This window comes from Sinocyclocheilus rhinocerous, unplaced genomic scaffold (assembly GCF_001515625.1).
Source record: "Sinocyclocheilus rhinocerous isolate Xijiao unplaced genomic scaffold, SAMN03320098_v1.1 scaffold1045, whole genome shotgun sequence".
Lineage (NCBI taxonomy): Eukaryota > Metazoa > Chordata > Actinopteri > Cypriniformes > Cyprinidae > Sinocyclocheilus > Sinocyclocheilus rhinocerous.
This window is the reverse complement of record NW_015645361.1, coordinates 99,729-127,106: the sequence shown is the minus strand read 5'-3', so window position 1 is coordinate 127,106 and position 27,378 is coordinate 99,729. Positions and strand designations below refer to the sequence as shown.

Genomic DNA, 27,378 nt, shown 5'->3' with positions numbered 1-27,378 from the left:
GTTCTCTCTTGTTGATTTTGATTGCTTCCATTGTCCTCATTTGTAAGTCGCTTTGGATAAAAGCATCTGCGAAATGACTAAATGTAAATGTTATGTAATGTAAGTAATCAACCCAGCATTGTATATAGTGTATAGGAAAATGCTGATACTTGCTTGTTCTTACAAACACAGTGTGTTTCCTGAAGAAAAAACAAATCTAGTTATCTATTCCTGTTCTAGTTCTGACTGCTGTTACAGTTATTAATATGGAAATAGATTAGTGGTAGATTTTTAAATCAAGTGCTGCCCACTACTGGTAGATGTATGCCAGTAGATTCCATCATTGAAATGTGTGTGTGTGTGTGCTGTAAAAGTGGAAACTACTTCCAGCTGGTTCTGGCCTTCATCTGAGGGTGTTTGGATGAGTCATATGATAGCAGAGTGTATACACACACACACACACACACACACACAGACAGACAGACAGACAGACAGTAACAGTGCTTCTTTCTAATGGTATAAGACTTTTAATTATTATTAGCATTTATTTAGTGTCTGTCTCTTTCTCTGTCTCTCTACTTTTTCAGGGTAGTCCTGGTCCACCGGGGAAGAGGGGCAAGATGGGTAGGCCGGTAAAGTTTTGTCTCAACATACTTTATAGATACAGATGTGAATTTTTTGTAAGCATGTGTGTGAAATGTAAAAAAAAAGTTATAAGATGTATTCATTTTATTGTATTGCATGGCCCTGCAGTGTAATAAAAAGTACAAACATTCCATGTAGTTTCTCAATATGAAGCCATTAAAGCTTCTTGCATAATAATTAGAAAAGAATTATTTCTTAAATATTAGTTATTTTTATCATGAAATTATCATTGTCCCTTGGGCTTGGGACACAATCGATACACACACACACATACATATACACACTTACTAAGATGCAGAATCAGCCACACAGAGGTTGTTTAAATCAGCACAACCTTTGACATCTGACCTCATAAACTTCCTGTTGAATCAGCAGGGCTCAGTGTGTTATCTGTGTGATGTCATCATTAGCAGCGTTAGCTACCGCTGTCGCTCATGCTAAGGGTTAGTGATTCGAACAATCCCCATAATCCACAGTTTGGTGGGAACATGCTGGATAGACACATGCTAAAAACATTCAGAAAATCCACCACATACCAATGACCTAGCAACTACTTAGAACACCTTAGCAACTGCATACCAGTGGCCTGACAACCATCTAGAACACCCCAGCATCCACTCAGAACATCTTAGCAACTGCATAGCGATATGCTAGCAACCACGTACCAATGGCCTACCAACCATCCAGAACACCCTAGCAACAACTCAGAACGCCTTATAGCAACCACATACCAGTAGCCTGGCAACCATCTAGAACACCCTAGCATCCACTCAGAACACCTTAGCAAGTGCATAGCAATATCCTAGCAACCACATACCAACTCAGATCACCCTAGCAACCACTCATAACACCTAAGCAACCATCCAGAACAGCCCAGCAAACATTCAGAACACCTTAACAACCATCCATAACACCCTAGTAACCACTCAGAACACCTTAGCAAGTGCATAGCAATATCCTAGCAACCACATACCAACTCAGATCACCCTAGCAACCACTCATAACACCTAAGCAACCATCCAGAACAGCCCAGCAAACATTCAGAACACCTTAACAACCACCCAGAACACCCTAGTAACCACTCAGAACACCTTAGCAACCATCCAAAAAAGCCCAACAAACATTCAGAACACCTTAACAACCATCCAGAACACCCTAGCAAACACTCATAACACCCTAGCAACCATCCAGAACAACCCAGCAAACACTCAGAACACCTTAACAACCACTTAGAACACCTTAACCATGCAGAACACCCTAGCAACCACTCAGAAAACATAAGCAACCACATACCAATTGCCTAGCAACGGTCCAGAACACCCTAGCAACCATGCTCTGGCAACCACTCACAATGTAGCTTTGTGGAGGCCACTTTTGCTTCTTTAGAAAAGTCTAATTGTTTAAATATTCAGTGACTGTGATAGTCATGTGTTGTATTGTCTCTCTCTCTCAGGGTTTTCCTGGTGATTTTGGAGAGAGGGGCCCACCAGGACTGGATGGGGAGCCAGTGAGTTTAAAACTTGGTTTTTCATGCATATTCTTTTGCCTTTTTCTCATAAAGCAAATAAAACACTCACAACAGCAGTGTTGTATCTTCTGTACGCGTTTCTTTATTTAAGCTGGTATGGAAGACAAATTTAATTTGTCAAATACAAACAAGGCTGTGAAGGGTATGCTGAATATTAATAACTTAAACCAGCATAAGGTTTGTTTGATGGTTGTAAGGAGTCTTGCAGCCTGGCTTTGCTGGTCTGGTTTGCTGGTTTTAAAGGGTTTTGGGCACTTGTAAACTAGTCAGCCTGGGAGACTGCCTTAAACCAGCTAAGACTAGCAAACCATCTTAGGCTGATCTATTTATTTATTTATTAGATTTTACCTTTTTGTCTACTGGAATTTTATTTTATTTTTCATTCATTCATTCATTCAGATATTTATTTATTTTTATTCATTCATTAGGGAAGGTGTTTGATCCTGCCTCTTTGCCCACTGGGATTTAATTTGATTTTTTTTTTTATTTTTTTTTTTTAATTGATAATTTAATTTATTTATTTTATTTATTTCAGTAGGGAAGGCGTTAGATCATGTCTTTTTTAAACTAGAACTTCTTTGGGAAGGGGGGACTTTCATTCACATCGAATCTGTCCTTACTAAGGTCAATATCATAATAATTAATTATCATTCCCAAAAATGTCTCTGATTGGTTGGAGTAGGTGACATCATATCAGGAAGTGTTTGAGTCAAATCCCGCCTCTTTTTCACCTGTAAATGCGGGGACTGTAAGAACAGGAAGTTGAAAGCCTTCTCATTTCCTGTTCTCCCTTTCCTGAAAAGAGGAGTGAAGTGCTCCTTTCATCCTTTCATCACACCAGGGGAACGAGAGGAAATGGCTCCGGCACGCTGCTGCAGAGGCCAACAACAAACCATCTCTGTTTCTAGAAAAACACTCACACATGCTCGCTCTATGACAGACACTCATTTGAACGGTCATATTAATATCTCTGAATATGAAGAGGGTGCATTTACACAGCACGTATTATAAATGACAGACATTTAGAGGTGCATGCATGTACTAACATATGAAGCACTGGCAGTCTGTACTTGTTTCAGAAGGAAGGCGTAACGCTCTGTGTGTTTCTGTGTTTCTATGTCAGGGTGTTATAGGAGCTCCTGGTCCTCCTGGTGTCCATGGATTGATTGTAAGTGAAATGGTTTACTTAAATTTATTTTAGAGACAGATTTGTGCCCAGAAGTGAGCTAAATCTGACAAAACGAGGCATCCAGAGATGTCCTTGAAAAATGCTTCATGCATAATGAATAAGGTTTTTGTGTGAATGTAAGGATTTACGCTCAGCTAGAGTGACCAGATGACCTTAGTGAGAAAAATTGGGGCAGATCAGAGATGTAGAGCTTGAAATTATATGCAGGTGGAATGCAATATATATATATATATATATATTTGTTTTTTTTTACAATTTATGGAAGTTATGCAGAATATAGGAAACCAAAGAAACATTACATTAAAAATGGGTTTGATGCATCTGAACTTCAGCTAACTTAGACAGACTAACTATTGATATTAAAATCCAACACAGCACAACATTTGCTGACGTGAGGTGTAATATTTCTTCATTTTTTAAAAAGAAAATTAATATTTTTTAAAGAAATTAATACCTTTATTCAGCAAGGATGCATTCAATTTGTTAGAAGTGACAGTAAATATATTTATAATGTTTCAAATAAATTCTGTTCTTTTGAACTTTTACTCATCAAAGAATCCTGAAAAAAATATATCAGTAAATTCCAAAAAATATAAAGCAGCACAACAGTTTTCAACATTGATAATAATCAGAAATGTTTCTTGAGCAGCAAATCAGCATATTAGAATGATTTCTGAAGGATCATGTGACACTGAAGCCTGGAGTAAATTCAGGTTTGTCATCACAGGAATAAATTACATTTTAAAATATATTAAAGTAGAAAACAGTTATTTGAAATAGTAATAATATTTCACAATATTACTGTTTTTACTGTATTTTTGATCAGATAAATGCAGCCTTGGTGAGCAGAAGAGTCTTTCAGAAACATTTAAAAATTGTACCGACCACAAAACTGCTGAACGATAGTTTTGCAATCAAAGTAAATTTCTAAATAATCTTCGGTATTAATCACACCTCACCTATAACATTGTCACTGTCTGTTCACCCTGTGGTCAGCATTTATAAGCACACAGTGTTTCTGTTGTTGTAGTACAGCTGAAATCAGTTTGACCTGAACAGCATGATATGCAAATAAGATCCACAATTGCTTTCACAAATTCTAACAAATTGATAGTATTTTTTCTTTTAGTTTGTACTTGGGTGAGTAACGTGAGATCATGTGCCCCCTGCAGGCGCTCTTAGCATGATGTATTACCTCAATAAAACTAAGAACATTTATCAGAGGAAGTTTTATAAGTTAGATCCTTCTCAAATTGGACATTTAAAAGCACATACAGCACTCATTCCCGTCTCTTCTCTAGGGTGATATGGGCCCTGTCGGGATTATCGGTTTGCCGGGACCAAATGGACTGAAAGTAAGTCATGCACATATGTACCCAACACATATCTCCATCACTCATGGCCACTTTAGCGTATATGTTTGTGTGTGTGTGTGTGTGTGTGTGTTTCAGGGCGTCCCAGGGAACATGGGCGAGCCCGGACTGAAAGGTGATAAGGTGATCTGAATACTCTGTTATTGGCCTGTTTTACAGCAGCATGTGATGGAAATTCTCTCTCCCCATTGGCCACACTGTGTTACGCATGTTTTAAAAGCTCCAGCCTTAAAGGGATAGTTCACCCAAAAATGAAAATTAGACTGTGTTTTACTCACCCTCGAGGCATCCTAGGTGTATATGACTTTCTTGTATATGACCAGTCGGAGTTATATTAAAAATTGTCCTGGCTATTCCAAGCTCTATCATTGCAGTCAGCGGGTGTTGCAGTTGAACAGTCCACAAGTCGTCAAATAAAGCGCGCGCATCCATGATAAAATGTGCCTCACATGGCTCCGGGGGGTGAATAAAGGCCTCCTGTAGCGAATCAATGCGTTTTTGTAAGAAAAATATCCATATTTCAAACGTAATAAACACTTTTCTCTCACTTCCGTATCTGTCATACTCGAAAGCCGTTCCGGATTAATGACGAACGCGGAGAGAGAGCAAAACAAAACGACGGTCACGAATTAGAAGTACAAACTGAGGATTTGTAAAGAAAAATATTGGAGGATTTCAATATAAACCAAGAGCAGACTGGCTTTCCTTTGCTAAAGTATGGAAACTTTGCTTCCTTTGGTCCTATAAACAAACTCGCGAGACTAGCATATCTCAAAGGCGTGCTCTGCCCATACGTCTTATGTCATCCGCCGGAACGGCTTTCGCGTACGACAGATACCGGAAGTGAGAGAAAAGTGTTTATTACGTTTGAAATATGGATATTTTTCTTACAAAAACGCATGGATTCGCTACAGGAGGCCTTTATTCACCCCCCGGAGCCGTGTGAGGCACATTTTATTAATAAACACTTTTCTCTCACTTCCGTATCTGTCATACTCGAAAGCCGTTCCGGATTAATGACGAACGCGGAGAGAGAGCAAAACAAAACGACGGTCACGAATTAGAAGTACAAACTGAGGATTTGTAAAGAAAAATATTGGAGGATTTCAATATAAACCAAGAGCAGACTGGCTTTCCTTTGCTAAAGTATGGAAACTTTGCTTCCTTTGGTCCTATAAACAAACTCGCGAGACTAGCATATCTCAAAGGCGTGCTCTGCCCATACGTCTTATGTCATCCGCCGGAACGGCTTTCGCGTACGACAGATACCGGAAGTGAGAGAAAAGTGTTTATTACGTTTGAAATATGGATATTTTTCTTACAAAAACGCATGGATTCGCTACAGGAGGCCTTTATTCACCCCCCGGAGCCGTGTGAAGCACGTTTATTATGGATGCACGCGCTTTATTTGACGACTTGTGGACTGTTCAACTGCAACACCCCGCTGACTGCAATGATAGAGCTTGGAATAGCCAGGACAATTTTTAAACAATTTTAACTCCGACTGGATTCGTCTGAAAGAAGAAAGTCATATACACCTAGGATGCCTTGAGGGTGAGTAAAACACAGTCTAATTTTCATTTTTGGGTGAACTAACCCTTTAAGTAGCATGTAGTCGAAGAGATTTTATTTCGGTTAGTCAGAAGAAAATGTGAAATTTCTTAAGGTACAAACACTAACAGGTTTTCTCTGTTAGTTTGCGAGAGAGAGAGTTGCTTCCAGGTTCAATACGTTAAACTCTATAAACAGCTTTTATGGCATAATGTTGATTATAATGCTCAATAATTTTGTTTTTAAATAAATAAATAAATACATTTATAATAAATAAACAGCGTTTGTTTATTTATTTATTTGTGCGAAATGTGCTAAATTCTATTGACAGCTTTCATGGCATAATGTTGATCATAATGGTCAGTCATTTAGTTTTTTAAATAATAAATAAAGGCATACATTCATTTTTAATAATAAACGATCTTTATTTATTTATTAAAGCAATGCACGTTAAACTCCATCGACAGCTTTTATGACATTTTATGACATTTTGGTCAAACATTTAGTTTTTTTAATGAAAAAAATATATACATTTTTAATAAATAAACAACCTTTATTTTCATTTTAAACATCTTAAATCAATTTTTAAATCATTTTCAAAGTTTTTAAATTCCTTGTTTTATTGTTGTTATTATTTTTTATTATTCTTTTCTTTTCTTTTATGTAAAGCACTTTGAATTACCATTGTGTATGAAATGTGCTATATAAATAAACTTGCCTTGCCTTTATTTATTTAGTTATTTACAGGAAAGCTGCTTTAAGTAAATCTGTAAATATTTGTTATTAAATAAATAAATGCACATACATTGGAAGTCTAATGATATTATGGTATATTATTGATTATAATGGTCAGTGATTTAGGTTTTTAACAAATAAACTTTATTTAAAGAAAATGTATTTTCAAATAAATAAAATAAATAATAATAATATAAAAAATAAATAAATAAATGCACAAACATTGGAAGTCTATAGGGCCAGCATTCTGGAAGCATTAAAAGTGGAAATGTAAAGCTTGCATTTTTTCCCTTGCCCTAACTTAACCATCATGTTCCGTCACTTTCTCTGGTCTCTTTTCTGACTTTGACTCACATCACAACTTGTTTCTCACTTTTTTTTTTCTCTCTTTAACTTTTTCTCTCTCAGGGTGATGTTGGGCTTCCTGGAGAACAAGGGGAAATTGGGTTCTCAGGAGACAAGGTATACCTTCCATTTCCCCCTGTCAAATACACATTGGCACACTGTGACGTCTAGACGTCTGTTGTTTTGATTAAATCTGACCTTCTAATTGCCCCAATGTTAGAGCTTTCATAGACAGCTACACATGCACTCATGCTCTTGAACGAGTGTTTGTGCTAATATAATGAATATATAACTGTGTGCATATTATATTTGTTTGTTTTAGGGTGTGCAGGGTTTGCCAGGCTTACCGGGACCTCGTGGAAAACCAGGACCACAGGTTTGTTTCTTATCTGTTTTGTATTTCTTTAAAAGAATAGCTCACTCAGACTGAAAATTCTATCATTTACTCTACTCTTTTACACATGTTGTTCCATGAACGTGTATGACTCACTTTCTTCTGTGGAACACAAAAGCAACAGTTCTGCAGAATTGTATCGGTAGCATTTTTCTGTGTAATTAGTTCCCATGAGGACTGATGTTTTCTAGCTTAAAAAAAAGTCTCAAAAGCACTCAACAGTTTTCCCTGTTACTTGTGCGCTGTTTTCAAAGTCACTATTTTCTTCTGAGCTCATACAGAATCACACATGTAGTATGAGTAGTATGCTGCTTTTTACATTCATTTTGGAGCTTGAAAGCCTCATTCTTCATTCAAATGTAATTGCATGTGAAAGAGCAACATTACATTTCTTCAAAAAACTCCTTTTGTGTTCTATGGAAGTAAGTGGTATTTGGGGAATCTGCATATGAAAACTGCTCAGTTGTTTGTCAGCTTTCTGTGATGTTGTGTATAGTGGGATTTTTGTTTGCAATTCTGAAAATGTATACTGAAAATGTGTGGTTTTGATACGGTTTTAGAGGCTTTAAAGTTGCATTGATAATGCATTACATAGTTTGTTAACTTCAAACTCACAACCTGTCAATAATATATACATTTTTATGCAAAATATATGTATTTTGTAATATTTGTTTCCTGGAATAACATAAAGAAGATGAATCGTTCCTTTAAAATAATATATTTTTTTACCCATAATCAAGTATTAAAAAGCTAAATAAAATCCGTACAACATAGTGTAACTGAACTTCAATTTCTGCGAAAGTATTTATTTTTCTGATTTTGTTGATTTGTGCAAAAGTTTTTTACTCAGTCATCGAATAACCTTAAAATAATCACAAGTTCCATGATTAATTTTCTTATATGCACAAAATAAATACATTTAAAAAAAATGTAATATAACACCCCTTCCCCAGCCTGTTAATATTCAATACAATGACATAAATGCACAACATTTAAATTCAAATTCAGTTGTTTTTAATTACATAATTTACCCGAGAACAAATCAGAAGTTGTCCAATTATCAACATTCAAATCTGAGCGTATGGGGGTCCAGAGTACAATATCTAACAGTTTAACCTAAAATCTCATGATCTGAAGGTTCAGTTTATTTGATTATGTGTGTGCCCGTCAGCATATGTGTGTATTTGTGTGTTTTGAAGGGCAAGACAGGAGAAAGAGGGTCCAGTGGATTACCAGGCCCACCAGGACTCGAGGTATGAATCAACATGTACCACATAACCATAAAACACTGATGCTTTTGCATGTCTGAATGTGTTGCCACAGCTTGTTCTATTGATGATGTCAGCAAATACAACTGATGCTGATTGGCTGACGTACTCATTGAGGTACGGTTAATCCTTCACAGGGTTTCCCTGGTGACATCGGAAAACCTGGACTCAATGGACCCGAGGGCCCAAAGGTGTGTTATGTATAAGGAAAACCTTATTAAAACAAGTGTTTTTAATATTTGCACACTTATATTTGCAACTTCATGCTGTTGACAAATGTTTTCTTCATAGGGTAAGCCTGGTGCCAGAGGTTTACCTGGACCTCGTGGAGCGGCTGGACGAGAGGTGTGTGTGTTATTAATAAGCTATAAACGTCTTTCAAATAGACTTGTGAGACTGCAATGAGTTAATCTTGATTTTAATTTGTAGGGTGATGAGGGTCCTGTAGGATTACCGGGGCCAGTAGGACTCGAGGTGAGTTGTGAATCTGCATATGAAATTACGCTGTTTTTGCTGGTTGTTTGCCGGCCTTAAGGCCTTTCCACACTGACGGCGAGGCGAATCGCCAACGAATGGTGCTTTCACACCGAGCGCGAAACGATTGTTCGCCTTCTGCTAATTCACACCTGCACGCTAGGTGGCGCCAACCAACAATGCATTTTTCCTCAGATATGTATCTCGTATATGGATGTAACATCTAAATTAAGATAAACAAAGTTTGGCTCTACACCAGAAACACAAACTATCTATAATGCTTACAAGAATAGGCTACATCCTAAAATATAATCAGAAGTACAATTAGCATCAAGCTACACTTGAAAATTTATTTGCTTAACCACTTTAAACCATCATCGAGTGCTTGTAATAACTTCCTATTTTGATTTATAGTTGATTTTGATTCTATAATAAGCAGACACATGCACTCTTTGTATGTTTAATAACGCTACACTGCTAATATTTTTCATAAACATCCTTTATTGCTATAAAAAAAACCATAGGCTGCATACAAAAGACACAGAAAATATATCGTCATAATCATGTCTATTTGCTTTCATATTTCATGTCTAGAAAAATGTTTCACTCGATTTTTTTAATACGTAAGATCTAGACTAAGCGTGAACGCGCTCTGACTCATAACACTCGCGCACGTGGAAGAAAATGGACGGTGCTCTACAGATCACATGATTCAGTGGAGAATTATTAGAAATGTTATTCTGTATAAAGAACATGTGAGAATAAATCTGTTCTTAAATACCAACGATAACAAGAACTCAGCATCCACTCTCTTCTCTTATCCGGGATACTCTTCTTTGGTGTTTGTTGGTTTTCGAAACAGCGCCACCACACTCACCCTTTTGTGCAACAGCAGCTGCTCCGGTCACGTGATCCTAGCTCAAATCTTATTGGACGACCCGTGTTTTTGCTTTGCCAAACTGAAAAGATTCGTCAGACTGGTGCGGAAAAAAACATTTGCATTTTTGGTGCACGAATGTTCGCGGTCTATGTGGAAGCATCCATAGAAATTTATTGTTTTATTCCAGCGCGTCATCGCGTCCGATATTCGTTTCGCTTTTTCGCGCTCAGTGTGGAAATGCCTTTACTGTGATTTTGTTTGTAGTTTTTTTTTGTTGCAGTTTTGATGTTGTTTTAGAGGCTTTAAAGTTGCATCGATGATGGTATTGCATTTGTTAATTTTATACTGTTGCAAATTTACATCTTTGGGTGAATGGCTGTCAAAAAAATCTATCAATTTTGTATGCTTTTTTGGGGGGGGAAATTATTTGTTTTCTTTTGATTTATGGTTGAAAAAAATAAATTTTTATTAATGTTTTTGTTAAATCATTTTTATGTAAAACAGTTTGAATTACAGCTGTGTATGAAATGTGCTCTATAAATGAAAAAAATTATTTAATTTCAATAGCACATTGAGATCATGTGACATTCTCATTACACATAGGTTTCATTCTCTTTATGCAAAATGCTATTTATTTAGCAAAATGCATTTTCTGGTGCAGTCTAGTCTGTCGTCATCATTTGTCTTATAACAAATCTTTTATAGGTTTTGTGTTTGCGATTTTGAAAATGTATATTGGAAATGTGTGTTTTTTTTGTTTTAGAGGCCTTAAAATTATATTGATGATGATATTGCATTTGTTAATTTAAAGCTGTAAAGCTGCAAATATACATTTTTGGATGAATTGACCTCAGAACTTATCAAAAATATATTCATTTTTATACAAAATATATATTTTTAAATGATTTGTGGTTGAAAAATGACCAAGAGTCCGTTTTTATATTCTGTGTGAGCAAAGCAAAATGTGTATTCACCCAACGGACCACAAGGTGGCGCAATAGGGGATTTCAATTTCGAATAGCTTTAATTATGTTTAATATATCAATGAATTATAGAGGCTGGGAATTTCTTTTGTAAAAGACAGAAGGAATGAATAAATCCAGCATCGTAAATCAGGAGGCTCAGAATCTGCTGCGATCAGCCTCTGTATTACATAACATTCCCGCTCAGTCTCTGTTTTTCCTCTTTTCCCTTCTTTCGTTCCACTTTTTTCTTGTTTAACCAAACTCAGTGCTTCTCTGGCACAAACTCAGAACATTTCTCTATGTTCTCCATCATTCTGTCCTCAGACAGGTATCTGTTTTCCTCATCTCTCTCTGTGTCTCTGTTGTGCGGTCAGTAATTGGATATGTCTTGGTGAGACTTTCAGTATGTTCTTCTTTGTGCTCTGGACGCAGCTCTTGTGCATTAGTATGCATACTCATGTCTTGCTCCAACATAATCAAACATGTGACATATTTAATGGGTGAATCTCATGAAGAAATGTCATATTTCACCAAAAGCAAAGGGGAAGAAAAGAGAATTATGTTTTGCATAAAAATGAAGCTTGTTTATAACCATTACGATTTTTTTGCTATTATGAAATTATTTTCATTTATTTGGGAATCACTTAGACTCGCTAATTAGGACTACATTGAATGGCTTAACTCATGCATATCAATTGTGCATGATCTCTTATGCTTTGATGAATTATTTTCCAAGATTTCAAGTCAAAGCTGAATTATAAAACGCAACATTGTCATTAGAAATATCTGGAAGTAAACTGAACAATAATTAAATTCAGTTAAATAATGTATTATATATTGTATTTTCTATGTAGCGATAAATAATATTATAAAATAAGTATTATAATGTATTATAACTGTGTTTACACTTATTAATGAGATCATACAATGCATTATAAGATTATATATTTCCATAAAAAAGTTAAAATGCATTATATTTGCACATTTCTTGTTACATCTGAAATTGGTTGTTCGCTATGTGTTTTAATGCATTATATTTTCTGTGTAACAATAAATACGTATTATAATGTATTATAACTGTATTATAATGAGATGAAACAATGCATTATAAGGTGCATTACAAGGCATAATTAATGCATTAAAATAATTTTATAATGCATTATATATAATATATATTTATATATATTATATATATAATTCAATAGCGCAACAGCAGAATTGAGATCCCATGATGTTCTCATTATCAGCTGTTTATGCAAAATACAGTTTCTTTTTTTCTCTTTCTGAAACAGTTTATATGTACAGTCTAGTCTCTCATCATTATTTGTCTCATAACAAATGGTCTCTTTTCTGTCTGTATTTCCAGGGTCTGATGAGCAGTAAGGGTTTCCCTGGGGCTGTTGGACCTGAAGGGGTCAAAGTGAGAACATAAGCAGAATATAAACACACACAAATCTCCTCCACACACACGGTCACTCAAACACTCTCTGATGTCTTTCAGGGTGAGCAGGGTGTCACAGGAAAGGCTGGACCCATGGGTGAGAGGGTGAGTACACAGACTGAGTTATGGCCTTTAACCACACTTTGACCCTCACACTGATGATGTTGTGTTTGTAGGGTCTCGTTGGCTTCATCGGCCCTGCAGGGGAGACTGGACTAGCTGGAGAGAAGGTAAGACACACCTGAGAGCATCAGCTCAGCATATTAGAATGATTTCTGAAGGATCATGTGACACTGAAGACTGGATAGATATGAATGCTGAATATTCAGCTTTGATCACAGGAATAAATTAAATTTTGCAATATATTCAAATAGAAAAAAAAATTGTAATTATGTTTCACAATATTACTGTATTTTTTGATAAAAAATAAATGCAGCCTTGGTGAGCAGAAGAGACTTCTTTCAAAAACATCAAAAAATCTTTTGAGCCGTAGTGTGAATGTTCTGTTATGTGATTTATTTAGGGTGATCGTGGAGAGATGGGATTGCCCGGACCTCCAGGAGAGAAAGGATCCACCGTACGGCACACATACACCGCACATAAATTCTCAGCATGCACTTCCGCCCTCATTCTCGCTCCTTCAAATTATGAATGTTGTTTAAAACAGGAAGTTCAACTGTCCATCATAGATAAATGGCCCACTTCCTTCCAGCTCCTCAGCAAATGTCAAAAGTTTGGACAAAAGGTTTTGGCAAAATGAAGTATTCAGAATGTATTATTTAACTTGTAGAAAAAGTGGAAATCAGGATTAGGCATAAAATAAAGTCTTCAGAATCATTCATACTTGTGAGAATTGAACAAATAGTTGTAATCTGCTCAGATTCAGACAGGAACCATGTCTGTGTGTCAGTTTTCTGTTGATTAAGGGGTAATACAAGACTTCATCACCTTACAAATGATTGTCAAAAGCAAAAATGATACAAAATCCATAATATTTAGTGAGAAAGAGTGGCGTGCTTAAGCAAAACAGACACTATTTTTGAATCAGCATCCCAAAATTAGTAAAAAAAAAAAAGTATTGGATTTCATTCAGCAGATATGATGCAGGGTGGTGTAATAATGCCGTACTATAGAAGATATAATCTAATATTTTGTAATGTAGTATTTCATTTATACGCGTATGTTTTGTATGGTGTGTGTGTGTGTGTGTGTGTCTTACATGTTTCCCATCACTTACAGGGACACCCAGGAACCCCTGGAGAGAGCGGCCCACCAGGACCACCAGGCAGTCCAGTAAGTCGACAGCAGATACTTCAGATAGTTTGGATGTCAGAAGGAAGCTGATGGTTGTACGCCGGCATCACCTGCTGTCCTGTCGGTCAGCTGTCAGACACCTCTGTGTAAAGTTCTGTGCTTACAGTTTGGACAGACAAAACAAACACAAACTCTTATTAGCAGTGAGAGAGACAGGAGCCAGTCTGCCTGATATTAATCCCCCAAAAAGAGAAAAACACAAGTGTGCACACGTAAATGGTCTCTTTTTTTTTATAGGGCCCACCGGGATCACGTGGACCCATCGGCATGAGAGGAGCTAAAGGAAGACGGGTAAGTCATCTGGGCATCAGAAGTGTGTAAGCATGTGGAAGTCAGTTATTTTGCTTTTATCTTTAGTAAAACAGGACAAGGGCTGAACCTGTGGCCTTCTGATTACCAACCACCACACCGAACCATTTCAGTTATAGTTACTTTAACTGGTAGTTTAGTTAGTTAGTAGACTGATAGCCTAGATAAGTTATCTGATAGATAGATTTTTAATTAGTAATTTAGTTAGAAAACTGGTAGACTAGTTAGTCGTCCAATAAATAGATTTTTAGTTATTTAAAATGAACTAGGCTAGTTAAGATATCTGATAGATAGATTCTTTGTTAGTTAGTTAGTTAGTTAGTCGCCCAGACAGATAGATTCTCAGTTAAACTGGTTGGTAAGTTAAATTGACTGATATATAGATTCTTAGTAATTTAGTTAGTTAAACTAATAGACTAGTTAGTCATCCAATAAATAAATTCTTTGTTTGTTACACTTAACTAGGCTAGTTAAGTTATCTGTTAGTAGATTCTTTGTTAGTTAGTTGGTTAAACTGATAGGCTAGTTTGTCATCTGATAGATTTATTCTTAGTTAAACTTAACTAGGCTAGGTAAGTTATCTCATATATTGATTCTTAAATAGTTGGTTAAACTGATAGGCTAGTAAGTCATCCAATAGATTCTTAGTTAAACTGGATGGCAAGTTAAATCGTCCGATAGATAGATTCATAGTTAATTAGTTAGACCACATGTATCAAACTCAAGGCCCGCGGGCCTATTCCGGCCCGCCATATCATTTTGTGTGTCTTAAAATAAAAATCTGTGCAGCTTTATATGGTAAATTATGAAAGTGCGTATCAATACCACAAGTTTCTGTTTCTATTTGCCGTTCTATTTATACGCATAAATTGACTTTGGTGTGCATATGATACGCAATGGTTAGGATTAGGGGTGTGGGGTTTTTCCATCGATGATGACTGCGTGGACGGCTCAAAGGAATAAGTGCGGACCTCAGTGCTAGAGCCCCACCGACGGAAATGGAAAAACACAATATTCTCCATTCATTTAACGAATTAAAAAATCGATTGCAGCTTTCAGACATGACTTTCTTCTCTTTTTAAAAGTTCGTTTGAGGCCGTTTCTATTGAGTTATTTTAATGACAAATGTCCAGAGCGCATATTGCCTATGCGAGAGCGCATCAAATGCTCGAGTGCAAATCTCTCTGCTTGCAGGTGGATTCCCATTCATTCACTCTCACAGAAAACAGACACGCTTTCTATCGATCATTATATACGTGCGCTCAAAAATTATCTTCTCTCCTGAGTTTAATAAACGCAACCTGGAGTGTGGGCATCCACTGGCAGAAATATACATTGGCACATATGCCAACTAATGTAAATAAGTATTTACATAGCATAACAGTAGTAGTCTAAATGTATGTTTCGCACGTGTCAACAATACATTATGAAAATAAAAAGAAGCAGGTTTTTTTGCGATCACATCAACTGGCAAACTCCTGGTGCACTCATAATAGAAGTGATGCGTTTTTTCCAGCAAGATGAAAGCATTTCAACTTTTCAGAATGCCGCAAGCGCACCACGCGTCATGTGACAAGAACCAACCAATCAGCTTCACTCTTTCCTTAACAACATTGAAATTTAAGCCAAGATGAAGGAACAGCTGTTCATAACTGTACAGTGAAACCCATTTTTGAAATTCATCTAGTAGTAGAGCTACTACAAGTGATTTATGGTGCTGGAAATATATTTATCCTGTGCTGAAACTTTTGCGTTGTCATGGCGAGCGCACGTCATGGTTGCTTAGGCTAGTCTGATAGGCTAGTTAGTCGTCCGATAGTCCGATAATTAGTTATTTAGTCAGGTAGTTAGTTAGTTAAAGCTGTTAAAAAAAATTTAGTTAAATTTTTGAGCAAGTACATAACCAGCCAGTGTTCAAAACTATCTCCTTACTTTAGCCCAATTCACAACGGTAAGCTTATAATAATGTTTTCTAATTTGAGTGGTACTGGTAGGAATTCACGGGAAATTCGAGCATGCCGCTGCGTCATTACGTCACGTCTGTAAACATAAAGAAGTTGTCCCGGCTACTAGGCTATCGCATGTGAGGATCCTGCAGGTGGCGGATCGTTTCTAGCCTTTTCTCACAGCAGCTGGAATAATTAAACTTATCATTTTGATCGCCGATTGTAATTCAGAAAGGATTATGTGTTTATGAAACACAAGTGACTGAAATTAGATTATACTCCAGTTTTAAATGTGCATCTGATTACAGATAGCCTGGGATTACACAAGATTTGTATTTTAAAGACAACCAGTTCCAAGTAAGAATAATTAGCTTTTTGGGTTAAAAATAAAATAATTTCTTTATATGAAATTCGAATGGCATGACAATTATAGATTACTGTACAGAAATTGAAATCTATGCTAATACACACTACATACACATAGTCACGCAATGCTGATGTTGTTAACATTAACATTTTAAAAACAGAGTATAACAGTAATAATAATTTGCACGGTTTGAAGTGATATGACCTAATTAACTGATCGTTAGATTTAATCACCATTGTTAGCGCGATTTATTGTAATGCTTTTTTCCTCAGCTGGTCAGAACAAAGGGGCAGACTTGTTACTTGCTTGTTCAGATGGCAATATATGGTGAAAATTCTTATTTGGGTCATATATTCCAAGACGTAGGATAGAATCTGTGAGTGCGAAGTACATTAAATATCCACACCAGTGCGGTGACTGACTGCCACACATACTGTGTGTGTGTGTTAGTTTGCTTGGTCAGCCAGGCCCATTGTGCCTGGCCCCGGGGGTCATTTACGTCTCTTTGGAATGTGTTTGAAACTCCAAATGAAGGCGCGAGTGGTGAAACTGTTTAGCATCTCCCTGATAGGGGGGGGGAACCATTTGACATTTAGCACCCATATAAGTGTAATGTCTGTGACCAGGACTGTAATTTATATGCAAATGTCAAAAGCTAAAAGGGTCTCTTAAGCCATAAAACCCAAAGATCATGCATGATTCTACGCAGACGCTACATGTGATTCCGAAGTACAGTAAATATCCACACCGGTGCGGTGACCACTGACAGCTACACATACTCCTCAAAACATTAGATTCATCCGCACTGGATCCATGCCGGTGCACAACCCACGTAATAAAGATAATTCCGCAAGTAACTGCAATTGCAGGTTTCAAACAGAGATGGCGACAAAGAGTCAAAACTTACGGACTGCAGCTTTAAACTGGTAGACTAGTTGGTACATTTTACCAGTTTTTATCATACTTTCAAAACAAAAATTAAAATAGGAAAAATATGCAATATGAAAATAATTGAAAACAAAATGTGTTTTACTGAGAAAAAACAAGATTTGGTTTTTAAAAAGCCTTTTTCCAAAAGGTACATCTGGAAAAAGGGGGGTCGTCTTATAATCAGGGTCGTCTTATATTCGGGCCAATACGGTAATAGTCAGAAAGATAGATACACACACTCGAAAAAAACACACACATGGCAAATGTTTTCCATTAACTGACAGAATCAACATGAATTACTGGAGAGAAGACCGAGCACAGGGATGCAATGGAAGCAAACTTAGGAGAGTTGAGAGTCTCTGTGCCACTGTCTGGTCTTAGTTAGAGCCCCTCACTGAGTCCGTAAATCAAGTTGTTGTCCTGATGATTCATTGATTCAGTGCTGATGATTTTGTTTCCTGCCTTCGTCACTGAGAAGTTGAACGGGCCAAAACAGCGTAGAGTGTATGTGATATACTGACAATGCCTGAAGAGTCTTTATATATCTTTGTCTTTATTTAAAACAGACAAAAACATATCTTTCAAAAATACTTTATGCAGGTAAAGGTGAAACTGTAACCAGTTCTTCAATGGTAGAAAAAAGCATTATTTATTATGCATGCATTATGTATAATATTTTATGTTGTTGTTTTGTTTTTGTTTTTATGCCCTCTTGCCACGTTTTAGTGGTATTTGCTAAAGAAAGTATTACTATTACTTTAGATATCTGAACAAAATCCTAACTCCTTTATTTAAAAAAAGTCCCATAGACTTACTGAAGAAGGAACTCGAGACTTGCTGAAGGCTAGGCCGTGATTCTGACCTATTTTCTGTATATTTAATGTTCAAGTTCTGTTTAATGTCCTCATTTCTTGGCAATAAGGGCTTTTCTGTGACAAGTTCAATATGGTATCAGCACAATAGAAAGACATTCACTAACGTTCCTTGTGACCTTGGATGTTTCTCTGTATTTGAAGCATACAAATGAAAACCGCATTTACTCTGGTTAGATAACAACACGCGGGACCTCCAGAAAGACATCATTGCTGCACTAAAAGGTGCTGAGAAGTAATGAGTCACTTTATTTTCTATGGTTTATGGATGTATAACGGGATGGCCAGAATATTAATAACAGTAGTAACCCATATGAGGTATTCCACATATTTTACTGAGTACCTTCAGCCCCTCCAGTGTGTGTGAGAGAGCGAAACAGACAAAGAGAGCGTGTGCCAGCTGGCAGAGACTGTGATGATATTGTTTCAACAGTCTGATGTTTTTTGGCCGGACGCACACACCATAAGATTGAGAATGTAATTATCAGTGCGCACACGCATTCTTCGAGAGGGAGCGAATGTGTGTCTAGTCTCTTGATGAATTCCTTGTGTTCAGATCTCTTCAGATTTTATAGGCGAGCCAAACCATTGTTTGTGATAGCGAGGATGATTCGGTTGTTTAGGATAGTGTAGCATTAAAGGAACACTCCACTATTTTTGAAAATAGGCTCATTTTCCAACTCCCCTAGAGTTAAACAGTTGAGTTTTACCATTTTCGAATCCATTCAGCCGATCTCCGGGTCTGGCGGTAGCACTTTTAGCTGCAGCTTAGCATAGATCATTGAATCTGATTAGACCGTTGGCATCTTGCTCAAAAATGACCAACATTCAATGATCTATGTTAAGCTAAGCTAAAAGTGCTACCGCCAGACCCGGAGATCGGCTGAATGGATTCGAAAACGGTAAAACTCAACTGTTTAACTCTAGAGGAGTTGGAAAATGAGCCTATTTTCAAAAATAGTGGAGTGTTCCTTTAATGTGTAAGAGATTTTTTGTGTGCATCTAGACAAAGACAGATGCAACATAGTTCTGTGTCATGCTTAGACCCTCAAGAGCCTCTTAAACATTGACCTACATGCACAACTCCAAATATCCCAACATATCCCACACATCCAAAATCTACAGTACAGCTCCCCCTAGTGTTTGAAGATATACTTCCGGATTTAAAGTGTGTGTTTGCATACATGCTGGTTGGGATGTCACAAGATGGCTTAGATCATGAATATTATTTAGATTATGCTCAAATATTTTAAAATGATAATTTATTGTTTTAATAAATAGCCATGTAAGTAATATAATGATTCAGTGAGTATTTTCTATAGTAGTTTTTATTATCTTTACATGTTACATGTTATTTATATACATTAACACTCAGTGCTATTTTAGTATTATTTATATACTATAATATTTATTAATAATGTGAATTAGCTTTTATTTTTATATTTTAGTTTTAATAATTTTGTGCTTTTGTTATTTTTTTTATTTAGCTTTAATTTATTTTTGTTTATTTCAGTTTTAGTTAAGTCATTTTAGTACTTCAACTTCAACTTATTTTAGCTAGTTGCCAAGGTTTTTTCATCATTTTTTTCATCATTTTTGTTTTTCATCTAATATTTATATTTTATATTATTTCAGCTTTATTTCATTTGACAAAAGCAATTTTTAATAGTTTTGGTTTTAGTTTAATAATTACAACAATGGAACTATAACAAATTGAAATATAAAATGCTAACTAATTTAAACAATTTCAGCAGCTCAATTTCAGCTATTTTTTTTGTCATAAAAAGTTCTATTACACAGTGATTTGATGGAGCATTCATTCTTGTTGAGCAATTCAGTTTAATTTAATACAATTTCAGTAAGGCCGTTAAACATTAAGAAGAAGAAGAAGAAATTTCAATAATATGATTAAAGACAATGCATTCAACCTGACCATTCAAGTGTGACCAAAAGTATTATAAGCTGTCATGTGATCTCCTTCTTAATTCTTATTATTTAATCAGACTGCCAAAGTTCACAAAAGTGTGTCCGATTTGCGCCTCTGTTTTAGGGTCCTAGAGGTCCGGACGGTATGCCAGGCGAACTCGGCGCTGAAGGCAAAAAGGTAAAGGCCGCTGTCCTTCAGAGCTCACCTCATGACTAAAGATAAATGCTGTACACATTTGAATCTAACGTTAATTTATGTCTCCTCACAGGGTCTTGATGGTCCTCCAGGAAAAATCGGTTTCCCGGGACAAGCGGTAAAAACACATTCTCCTTCTGATTGTGTTTCTACAGTAACTGTTGCCATGTCTCTCCGATCTTTTCTATGGTAACAGTCTCTATGTCTGTCCAATCTCTCTGCAGGGCAAGATCGGGGAGCCTGGGGAGGCGGGGCCAAAGGGATTTCCGGTTAGTTTCTCTATTGAAATCTATATACTGCATATTTTAGGACTGTTCCTTAAAAATGTCATTTATTTATGTAATAATAATACATTTTATTTGTAGAGCACATTCCATAGATACAATGCAGCTCAATTTGTGTCACGGGACAAAAATATAAAAATAAATTATTTATAAAAAATATTTAATTTTTACAATATTCTCTTTTTTTAATGTTAATTTATTATTTATGATTTATTGCCATATTAATCATTGATTTATTTACTTGTTGCATTATTTAGTTTATTCAACAATACATTTTGACTTTGTTTCTGTAGGGCATTCAAGGGCCATCCGGGGCTACAGGAGACAAAGGAATCGCAGGAGAGCCAGTGAGTGATGCTTTATTTCTGTTCTACATACAGAAACACATTTTCCAGTGTCTTTTTATGTAAACCTACTTTACGTCCTCTGGGTGTTGCGCAACTCCAGAAGATGGGTTTTGAGCACTGTGTATTTTTGTCTCGTTCAGCCCTGAAATATATAGAACAATCGAATTCTCATGACCGAGTCCATGACTCTTTCTTGGCATTCAGTTGTCATATGTAGTTTGTTAAATGTTTGTGATTATGTAGCTGTAAAATGTAAGTAAGATCTGCAGTAGTTTTGCCAGGCTGTGAGACTGTACACACACATCTGCTTCACAGTTTAAGAATTTGGCTTCAGATAATGGGAGATTGTAATGTTGAAATGTGTGTGTGTGTCTGTTTGTATGTATGCATTACTGATAAATGATTTGTTTGTTTGGGACCAGGGACCTCCAGGGCCCCCAGGAACACTCGGGCCTCCTGGAAATCCAGGGCCAAAGGTAATACACTCCACACGTACACAAACACACGTCCAGGTTTTCTGCTGCTTCTGTCTGTTTTGGTTCCCTTGATTGTGAATGATACTGAGATTAAATGATTGCCCTGTTTAATCCTATTTACTCCTCTTTCATTCTTTAATTGATTAATGAAAGTAATTTTAGGTCATTAATCCATCAGTTTTGGCACCAAAAAAAACATGGAAATAGAAAAATGTGTGCTCTCTCTTTGTCTCAGGGCCCTGCGGGAAAAGTTGGCGATCCCGGACTTCCAGGAGAACCTGGAGAAAAGGTGGGTAAACTGTTGGCTCTTTGCACTTTGGAGTCTTGTTACCTTAAAAGCATAAGAGTCATAAATCCAATGTCCAAAAGAACAGCATTCATTTGAAATAGAAATCTATTGTAACGTTATAAATGTCGTTACTCTCACTGTACATCAGTTTAATGCGTTCTTGCTGAATAAAAGTATTAATTTTCCAAAAATTTTGAAATGGTAGCATATCAGGGTTTACACAAAAATAATAAGCAGTAAAAACTGTTTTCAACATTGATAATAATAGTAAATGTTTCTTGAGCAGCAAATCAGCATATTAGAATGATTTCTGAAGGATCATGTGACACTGAAGACTGGAGTGATGATGCTGAAAATTCAGATTTGCATCACAGGAATAAATGACATTTTACAATATATTCACATAGAAAACACTCATTTGAAATTGTAATAATATTTCACAGTATTGCTGTTTTTACTGTATTTTTGTGTTTTTACTGTAAACTTTTGACTGGTAGTGTGTATATTATTTATATGTGCTTATTTTGGCAACCTTGTAGTTGTTTTTTTATTTTTAAATTGTCTATTTTATGTTTATTGAATTGAATGGAAAATAACTAATAAAGGTTTTAAAACTGCATTCAAACGTTCTGAATTTTAGCAGCAGGTTTGGAAAAGTTCCATACAACACTATAAAAAAAATTGAAAATAACAGCCCTTATAACATTTAGTTTGACTTCTGGAGATTGCTAATCAGCAATTTCCTCCTTTTCCTGCCCATTTGTTGGGGGAAAAAAACTACATTTTAAGAGCTGTAGGCCCTATTTTGTACCCTATTCATGAAAAGAGCCTGAAATTAGTGTTAACCCATTTCCCATAATTTTCTTGCTTGAGGTGCTATTATGCTGCACTAAATAACTGTTGCTAAATCGGCTTTTCGTTGGCAGTTCAAGGCCCCATTGAGCTTCTGTAATGAGTAGCACAGCGCATGTGTCGCAATCACAGTCTGAAGAGGAACCATATGACTATATTTGTATTGTTAAAGTTAGATAATGTTAGCCTGAGCTTGGCAGACGCAGATGTGCTGTCACACATCATTGGTTATAATTGCTGTTTGGCTGACTGGACTTATGTAATTAAATAAAACGAATGTGAACTTGCTAAAAAAAGAATAAAACAACCTGTGTGTTTGGACTCTTATTATGTCTTTTCATTGTTTTTGCAGGGGTCACTTGGGCCTGCGGGGAACGCTGGGGCAGCAGGACTAATCGGAACAAGGGTGTGTGTTCAATACGTCTGTGAAACATTGATTTGACTTGTATGAATGCACAAAAACAGTATTAATTTTATCATGTTTTTGTTTGTTTGATACAGGGAGAACCAGGTTTAGAGGGAGAGGCTGGTCCGGCTGGCCCTGATGGTGCCAAGGTAATAAATTGTTCACAAGTATTCAAAAATACATTATTTAAACCACAAAAATTGTTGAAAGAACAACAAATTGGTTTTGAACAGGGTGAAAAGGGCGACATGGGCGGAGAGGGTGAGCAGGGTGTCAGAGGTGACCCGGGAATCAAGGGGAAAGAAGGGCCACCGGGCGACCCTGGGCTTACTGGTGTCAGAGTGAGTGATGCAGATGTGCACAAACAATATCACACTCATATTTTACTTTATACTTCAAAACACATACTGCATACAGGGTTTTCAGTTAGTAAATAAAACGAGAGTACTAATTATGGGGAGTTTGGGGTTGTCTCATAATAAAGGCATGGCCCAAAAAAATCTAGTAAAAACCAAAAGATTAGGCAATCTTAAAATATGCAAAAAGTTTAAATTTTTACGAATAATATATATATATATATATATATATTATAAATCTGGTAGTTAACCTTTGTAACAGTGGATCATTCATGCGCTTTGGATTATGATCAGTAAAAACATATTTTTTTTGCATATTACACATGTCATCTATCACAAAAAACACTTGAAAAAACTTGAAAAATTTGACAAATCTCAACAATTATGCCTAAAAATGACCTAAAGAACTTTGACCCCTCAGAAAAGTTAGTGAATGGGAAAAAGCTGTTATTTTAGTATTATTTATAATAGTATTTGTTAATATAATACTTTGAATTTGCTTTTATATATATTTTAATTTTTTCACATTTTAATTTTTCATTTTAGACTTTATAATTTAGAATTATAATGTTTAAATTTTAGCCTGTTTATTTAATATTTAGATTTTAATTTAGCTTTTTAATTTGGATTAAGCTTACATTTGAGTAATTTTAGTAATTAGTAATTTTTATATACTTTTGTCATTTTTGTTATTTATTATTATTATTTTTTATATTTCTACTTCACTTTAATTTGTTTTTATTTTAGTTTTAGTAATTCAAGTAACCTCAACTTACTTAGTTTCAGTTAGTTTCCAAGGCAGGAGTTTTAATTTTCTAGTTTTTTACTTTTTTTATTATATTATATTATATTATATTATATATTTTACTTAAGCTTTATTTCAATTAACATTAACTATTTTAATAGTTTTAGTTATTTTAATAATAATATATAATTTTTTGCGAAATGATGGTGGGGATTGTTTTTGTTGCTTTCCCTCATTTTTGCATGTGTGTTTTAGGGTCCTGAAGGAAAACCTGGCAAAAATGGCGAGAGAGGGAAGCCAGGGTTTAAGGTAAGACATTCGAGTTTAAGATAGCAAGTTATTTAATTCTCTTTAATCCATTGTGCACAGTAGCTATATTGACTGCACTTTCCCATTGCCTGCAGGGTGCCAAAGGTAACATCGGCCACCTGGGAGAGACAGGAGCCATGGGAAAAATCGGACCAATCGGAACCACCGGACCAAAGGGCTCTCGAGGAACCATCGGACATGTGGTAAACAGATACATCATCTTGTTAAGTTAGTTTTAGTAATATATCCATCTGACTTTTCTTTTGACCTGCACAAGAAGCCTGTCTGTTTCACCTTCTTTCTCATCTTTATGCCACTGTTGTTTCCATGCGATGTGCTAAAAATTACAATAAAGTTTACATTGACTTTGACTTTCTCGCACTTTCTCAGGGCGCTCCCGGGCGTATGGGGATGCAGGGGGATCCGGGCATATCAGGATATGAGGTGAGAGCAAGAAACAAGTGCAATTAGCATCACACGATCATATTAGCACATTAACAATTGTTCATTTCCACATCAGTGCACTGATTTATCAGCACAAGTCTGCTAGTGCTTGAAAGCTCTTTCTTTCTCTACAGGGTCACAAGGGACCTCAAGGTCCAGTAGGACCCCCGGGACCAAAGGGTGAAAAGGTCAAATGTATTTATGACTCATTTTGTACATAAATGTTCATATATGTGACCTGCACAATTATGTCAACCTTCATGGGTGAATCTATGCTAGAAGTTGACCTAGAATACACAAAGCTTAGCTTTAAAATACAATGAGATTACCTCACAGTGAATTTAAATGCCATGTTAAATGAATATAACAATGAAACAGCATCATAATATTATCATATTTTTTAGTATTAGGCACACTAATATAGGCACACAAACTGCTTTCACTCAGTTTTCTATAATCATCTGATGTTTTGCATTATGTAATGTTCTAGGGTGAACAGGGGGATGATGGGAAGGTGGAGGGTCCTACTGGTCCTCCAGGACTCCAAGTGAGTCTCTCTTATTATCATGTTTAAATCTGTCTGAATTCCTCTAATTTCATTAGCGATATTTGCAGCTTCATGCATGTGTTTGTGTATTTTCAGGGTCCAGTTGGAAAGCGAGGAGACAGGGGCGAGCCGGGAGATCCAGGATATGCGGTGAGATAAGAAAGCATACTGTTGTCTTACTGCATATGAAGCGCATTAGCTCATTTGTTTACGTGCTGTCGGCGCACACCAACATGTGACCATTTCCTATAATAGATTAACAGCTGCCAACTGAAAGGCTGTTTTATATGGTAATTGGCTTAACATAAAAAATATGTTATAGATCACATTAAGATTAAAACCATTTCAAGATGGTTTTGATTTAGGTTCTTTTTAGACTAAAATATCTGCCAGCAAAAATATGCTTTGAGTGGAGATGTATATGTTTTAATTAGATTATAGAACTTTTGATAGAGACTATATACAATATTATTAGCAATGTTTGCTAAGGAAAGCATCACTATTGTCATAAATATTGCTCATTCTTTAGGAGTTTATACAGATCGAATGGTGAGATTTGCATGAACAAACAACACTTCAGATTTTCTTCAGAAAAAATTATTTCTTTTTTAATTTGAGTTATTATTAATAGTTAATAAGTAAAATATATACATTATTAATTTATTAGTTTTAGTTTTATATATATATATATATATATATATATCGCTGCAATACTGTTATAGTTTTTTATTAATTTTCAGTTATTTTAATACAACAAGTTAAACTAAATTAAAATGAGAAATGTAATAAATCATAAATAAATTTTTGTTTTTGTAAAGTTTTGAAATAAATCGTTTTTTAGTATTTTATATGAATTTCAGTTAACGTTTATTTTATTTCATATAATGAAAATGTTTTGAATGGTTTTAGTTTTAGTTAACTATAATAACTCTGGTTTGCATGTGCAGGGTCAGCAAGGTGTTGATGGTTTTCGAGGGAAACCTGGTGCTCCTGGACTACCTGTGCGTATAATAATATGATTATCAGATCATGATTACAGACATACCTGCACTCAAATACACACACAAACACCTTTTTGTTTAATTCTTTTAATGCATTTTTAGGGTGATCCTGGTCCACGTGGGATACAAGGCCCTAAAGGATCCAAAGGAGAACAGGTAACGCTATGATTGCAGCTCATATGTGTGTATCTTTTGCAGGATTTCAGATTTCATTACTTATGTTTTGGAATGGCAGTCGTAAACAACATGTGCTAGAAATCAGAGTCTTGTCACATACTTCAGCAAAATGGGTTAGATGTATGTGTATGTTCATGCTGTATACGATTACTTCTGTGCCTGTGGTTTTCATCTTGGCATTCCTTCTTTTTCTCACATGCTTTGTTATTCTCTGTCACTTTCTCTCTGTCTCAAAGGGTCAGAAGGGTAAACAGGGTCAGCAGGGAGAGCGTGGCAGCAGAGGCTCACTGGTAAGAGGACACAACTCTTTCATTTTAGTAGTAGTAAGAAATACGGGGCTAATATAAACTCAGATTTCAAAGAAATTATCACTGCCAAAGTCATGGGTTTAGTTCCCAAGCAGCAAACAGACGCAGATAAAATTACTTGAATGGACAGTAAGTTACTTTGGATAAAAGCATCTGCCAAATGAAAAAAAATATTTAAATGTAAATAACAATGCTGCATTCAAATTAAGT

The 27,378-nt window shown here is 35.9% G+C and overlaps 1 protein-coding gene across 1 annotated transcript in view; it reads left to right on the top strand.

Annotated features, from left to right (window-relative positions):
* Window positions 1-27,378, top strand: part of LOC107705943 (collagen alpha-1(XXVII) chain A-like) — a 66,821-nt gene that overhangs the window by 32,136 nt on the left and 7,307 nt on the right. The window contains exons 12-46 of the mRNA XM_016509480.1: window positions 567-611; window positions 2,078-2,131; window positions 3,276-3,320; window positions 4,643-4,696; window positions 4,793-4,837; window positions 7,409-7,462; window positions 7,668-7,721; window positions 8,939-8,992; window positions 9,145-9,198; window positions 9,299-9,352; window positions 9,437-9,481; window positions 12,693-12,746; window positions 12,828-12,872; window positions 12,944-12,997; window positions 13,291-13,344; window positions 14,007-14,060; window positions 14,319-14,372; window positions 20,556-20,609; window positions 20,701-20,745; window positions 20,852-20,896; window positions 21,205-21,258; window positions 21,681-21,734; window positions 21,970-22,023; window positions 23,228-23,281; window positions 23,377-23,430; window positions 23,515-23,622; window positions 24,638-24,691; window positions 24,787-24,894; window positions 25,082-25,135; window positions 25,270-25,323; window positions 25,626-25,682; window positions 25,779-25,832; window positions 26,630-26,683; window positions 26,786-26,839; window positions 27,097-27,183. Coding sequence (XP_016364966.1) covers window positions 567-611; window positions 2,078-2,131; window positions 3,276-3,320; window positions 4,643-4,696; window positions 4,793-4,837; window positions 7,409-7,462; window positions 7,668-7,721; window positions 8,939-8,992; window positions 9,145-9,198; window positions 9,299-9,352; window positions 9,437-9,481; window positions 12,693-12,746; window positions 12,828-12,872; window positions 12,944-12,997; window positions 13,291-13,344; window positions 14,007-14,060; window positions 14,319-14,372; window positions 20,556-20,609; window positions 20,701-20,745; window positions 20,852-20,896; window positions 21,205-21,258; window positions 21,681-21,734; window positions 21,970-22,023; window positions 23,228-23,281; window positions 23,377-23,430; window positions 23,515-23,622; window positions 24,638-24,691; window positions 24,787-24,894; window positions 25,082-25,135; window positions 25,270-25,323; window positions 25,626-25,682; window positions 25,779-25,832; window positions 26,630-26,683; window positions 26,786-26,839; window positions 27,097-27,183 — 1,971 coding nt within the window. The remainder of the gene's footprint in view (window positions 1-566; window positions 612-2,077; window positions 2,132-3,275; window positions 3,321-4,642; window positions 4,697-4,792; window positions 4,838-7,408; window positions 7,463-7,667; window positions 7,722-8,938; window positions 8,993-9,144; window positions 9,199-9,298; window positions 9,353-9,436; window positions 9,482-12,692; window positions 12,747-12,827; window positions 12,873-12,943; window positions 12,998-13,290; window positions 13,345-14,006; window positions 14,061-14,318; window positions 14,373-20,555; window positions 20,610-20,700; window positions 20,746-20,851; window positions 20,897-21,204; window positions 21,259-21,680; window positions 21,735-21,969; window positions 22,024-23,227; window positions 23,282-23,376; window positions 23,431-23,514; window positions 23,623-24,637; window positions 24,692-24,786; window positions 24,895-25,081; window positions 25,136-25,269; window positions 25,324-25,625; window positions 25,683-25,778; window positions 25,833-26,629; window positions 26,684-26,785; window positions 26,840-27,096; window positions 27,184-27,378) is intronic.